The sequence below is a fragment of the Lycium barbarum genome, chromosome 12 (genome assembly GCF_019175385.1).
Source record: "Lycium barbarum isolate Lr01 chromosome 12, ASM1917538v2, whole genome shotgun sequence".
NCBI classification, from domain to species: domain Eukaryota; kingdom Viridiplantae; phylum Streptophyta; class Magnoliopsida; order Solanales; family Solanaceae; genus Lycium; species Lycium barbarum.
In genome coordinates this window covers 5247924-5251975 of record NC_083348.1, presented here as the reverse complement: position 1 = coordinate 5251975, position 4052 = coordinate 5247924, and the positions used below count along the sequence as shown (strand labels likewise).

The following is a 4052-nucleotide window of genomic DNA, read 5'->3' as shown; positions in this document are numbered from 1 at the left end:
TAGAGAAGGCTACAAGTGTAATAAAAAAATTTACCAGCCACTAAAAGTAAGGTATAGCCTTAATTGGAGATTTGACAGCTTTAGAAGGAGATATGTTTTTCTTGATCGACATTTCACTCTAGTATTTTGTGCGACAAACAGGGTTCGAGTTTGGAACAACCCCAAAATAGTGTGATAATTATGTTGGTAAGAAGCCTCACAATTTCCCCGTTCTCAAAGGCTTAAATATGGTATTAAAATCAAAAGTAAAATTTACTATTTCTTGGAGACGTTATGATTTTTGAAAAATGAAAAAGAAATTTGACATCACATAATTAAATCATTAAGGACATTCTTAAAAGATACTAATAACACATATATGAACTAAAAATGAACTTTACAATGTTAAAATCTTATTTAAAACAAAACAATGAATCCTATTTTCTAATATTTAAAAAATAAACATTTAAAGATCAACTAAAGAAAATTTCTTCCAACGGTAGATCTACGTACCACCTAAAGAATATAAGTTTGCAAGAACCAAATTTGAATCTCACTTCCTGACAACATGTAATAATTAATTAGCACCACTAGCCTTCCAAGCTCTTTTTCATTCCCCAAAGCCAACGTGTTGGTATAATTCCATTTTTGGTATCACGAGTAGCATTTTCAGGTGCTTTAACAACATGAAAATTGAAACCAATAAATTCAATATTTATATATTAAATTAAAGCCCTGAAATATATTTTGTTTGATTGAGAATCATGATCTATAAAATTCTGTGTCATATATATGTATCTTTAGAATGCTCAGCGTCATCAAAATGACTGATCATATTCAATGCGGTAAGAGAGCCTTTGGCCTTTTGTAATTGAATTTATTTTATCATATAATTAGTTCGTTATAGTATCTTTCAATAATTGCTTTCTCATTTACCTTGGTTAATTGCAGTATAAAATTATAAATTTACTGATAATTGATTACAAGATAAATTTACTTCTTGGTACAAAAATATTTTAGAAGTAGAATTTAAAAGAAATTTACTTCTTGGCACAAAAATATTTTAGAAGTAGAATTTAAAAGGGTGGTAAATGGTCGTTCAATTTTTTATGGATATTTAGTAATTCAACTTTAGCTCTAGACACTTCCTACTTTTACTGTATAATAAGTAATCGCCGCAACAAAATTAAGCTGGTTTAAGTAAAATCCAATGCCGCCATAGTTTTCGTATAACTGATCACAAGTATTTTCTACCAAGTCCAGCTAAATAGATGTGATGAAGACATGTTTTGACTATTAAATTATTAGATATATTTTTAATATCTATATTTGAGCAATATAGCTACCATAAGACAAATTCAAGATACTATAATATTGCCAGGCAAATGGATGAAAAGTGCAACTAACATATCCCTTGAAATTATCCTTATCGCATGCATGTAAAACCTATATAAAGAGATATGAAAAACCAAAGAAATATCAAAATTTGATTTGCTTTTAGCACATTTTTCTCTAAGCTTCTAGGATCTGAGAAAAAAATGGCTCAGTATTACAACCTAACCTTCGTCTTCCTGCTCACATTTCTCTGCTTTATGCATGAGCACATAATAACCACTGCAAATGCGCGTCACCTTCTAGAGATGTTTCTCACTGAAATTCCTAAACAAGAATTCCCGAAAGCTCCAACCTTGCAAAAGCTCGAGTTTCCAAGTGTGTCAAAGCCCGAGCTTCCATCTTGGAAAACGCCTGCGGTCCCAGCTATGCCAAAGCCCAAGCTTCCATCTTGGCCAAATCCTAAGGTTCCAGTTGCACCAAAGCCCGAGCTTCCATCGTGGCCAAAGCCTGAGGTCCCAGCTGTGAAGCCCGAGCTTCCATCTTGGCCAAAGCCTCAGGTCCCACCTGCGCCGAAGCCCGAGCTTCCATCTTGGCCAAAGCCTCAGGTCCCAACTGCACCGAAGCCCGAGTTTCCATCTTGGCCAAAGCCTGAGATTCTAGCTGTGTCGAAGCCCGAGCTTCCATCTTGGAAAAAGCCTGAGGTCCCAGCTGCACCAAAGCCTAAGTTTCCGTCTTGGCCAAAGCCTGAGGTCCCAGCTGGGCCGAAGCCCGAGTTTCCATCTTGGACAAATCCTAAGGTCCCAGCTGCACCAAAGCCCGAGTTTCCATCTTGGCCAAAGCCAGAGGTCCCAGCTGCACCAAAACCAGAATTTCCATCTTGGCCAAAGCCTCAGGTCCCAGCTGCACCGAAGCCCGAGTTTCCATCATGGCCAAAGCCTGAAGTCCCAGCTGTGCCGAAGCCCGAGCTTCCATCTTGTCCAAATCCTGAGGTCCCAGCTGCGTCGAAGCTCGCGTTTCCATCTCGGCCAATGCCCCAGGTCCCAGTTGCGCCGAAGCTCGAGATTCCATCTTGGCCAAAGCCTCAGGTCCCAGCTGCGCTGAAGCCCGAGTTTCCATCTTGGCCCAAGCCTGAAGTCCCAACTGTGCCGAAGTCTGAGTTTCCATCTTGGCCAAAGCCCTCGCTTTCTCCATCACACAAATCCTCTACTCCTTGAGTAACTATGGTTTCCTTCGTGTGCCATGACACACATATTTTATTAGCAAAATAATTCATTTGTAGTATTTGATCTCGAATGTACCTTGTTTCACGAGTTATTAAGTCATACATATATGTATTTCTTATATGGTGTATTAAAGCTATAATCAATGTGACATTCGGGATTACTTTGATGTATAAGTACTTGTCGTTAGTTATTTTAGGTTTTGCTCAGTCGTTGATATTCGTTGACTCTTTACCTCTCTGCTTTCAGCAAAATGTTGCAATTATTGCAATTAATAAACCTTTTCTGGAAAAACTTTCATATTACGGCCAATCTTTCATTTATGTCAGCGAAAATGACTTCTTTATTAGTGGAACTACATGTCTAGTAGTTATCTCTTATCAGACCAAGATATTGTAGTTAATTTTATCAAAACTAAAATTATCAATATATTGTTGTTTCTTAAAAAGAATTTTAAGGCATGTGATCTGTGAGCAATCATGGACATGTCTGTTATGAATTTACAAGGTTTCTTCATTTATAACATGGGTCACAACGACTAAAAATTAGATACACAAATAAACTTTTATTTACCTCAGCTTTTTAAAATCTATTTTAAGAGCCCGTTTGGATTGGCTTATAAGTTGGCTTATAAGCTGTTTTCAGCTTTTTTGAGTGTTTGGCTGACCAGCTTAAAGTCATTTTATGCTTAAAATAAGCTCAAAAAAATAATTGGACCCATTTGACTTAGTTTATCTAAAGCAGCTTATAAGCTGAAAACAGCTTATAAGCCAAAAAAAAAAAGTTGGACTACCCCAACTTATTTTTTTCAGCTTATAAGCTGCAAACAGCTTTAAGCTGTAAGCCAATCCAAACGGGCTCTAATTACTCTAGCCACGAATGGCTAAAATTCCTATAGTAGATTAATACATTTCATTTGAACAAATAAATTAGTACATTTCATATAAAACCCACAATTCTATGTACAGTAGGAATAAACCAGCAACACGACAATCATATTAACATTGTGCTATATCCTATTTAGTAATAGATGTGAGGTGACTCTCTTTTGCTAGTTTTGGTTAATTTGATTCATAAAGAAACGGAACAAAATATAAGAAACAATGTAACTACATTGTGATTTACCAATTTAGCGGTGTACAAAACTTGTAGGAGTATTATGTGATGTCTAACGAGTCAAACCTCTCTATAATGACAACGTTTTTCATAACTACTATAGTGAGGTGCTGTTATATATGTATACCGACATTTGATGTATAGATCTCATTCACCTGTTAAAAACAAAAGTACCCAAAAAATTATTTCTTCTGTACTTTTTATGTTAGAAACGAAACCAATATACTTGTTAATTTTAAAATCTCAATTTTTTTTCCATATCTCACAAATTAAAAATTGAAAATATTAATAAATTACTAATAAATCCATAACTAGTTGTACAATATCGATAAAGAATTAAAATATAAGCAACATATGCATTTAAAATTAATTGAGAATCTAATTATTTCAAGTGTGACATAA

The 4052-nt window shown here is 35.3% G+C and overlaps 1 protein-coding gene across 1 annotated transcript; it reads left to right on the top strand.

Moving 5' to 3' along the window:
- Window positions 1–1517: 1517 nt before the first annotated feature.
- Window positions 1518–2528, top strand: LOC132624094 (protein PELPK1-like). The gene has a single exon (XM_060338923.1). It carries the CDS (start codon window positions 1518–1520, stop codon window positions 2526–2528), a length of 1011 nt encoding a protein of 336 aa, XP_060194906.1.
- The last annotated feature ends 1524 nt before the right edge of the window (window positions 2529–4052 follow it).

Excerpts from the sequence above, each read along its gene's own strand:
- LOC132624094 (XM_060338923.1), top strand. The coding sequence starts at position 1,518 with ATGGCTCAGTATTACAACCTAACCTTCGTCTTCCTGCTCACATTTCTC.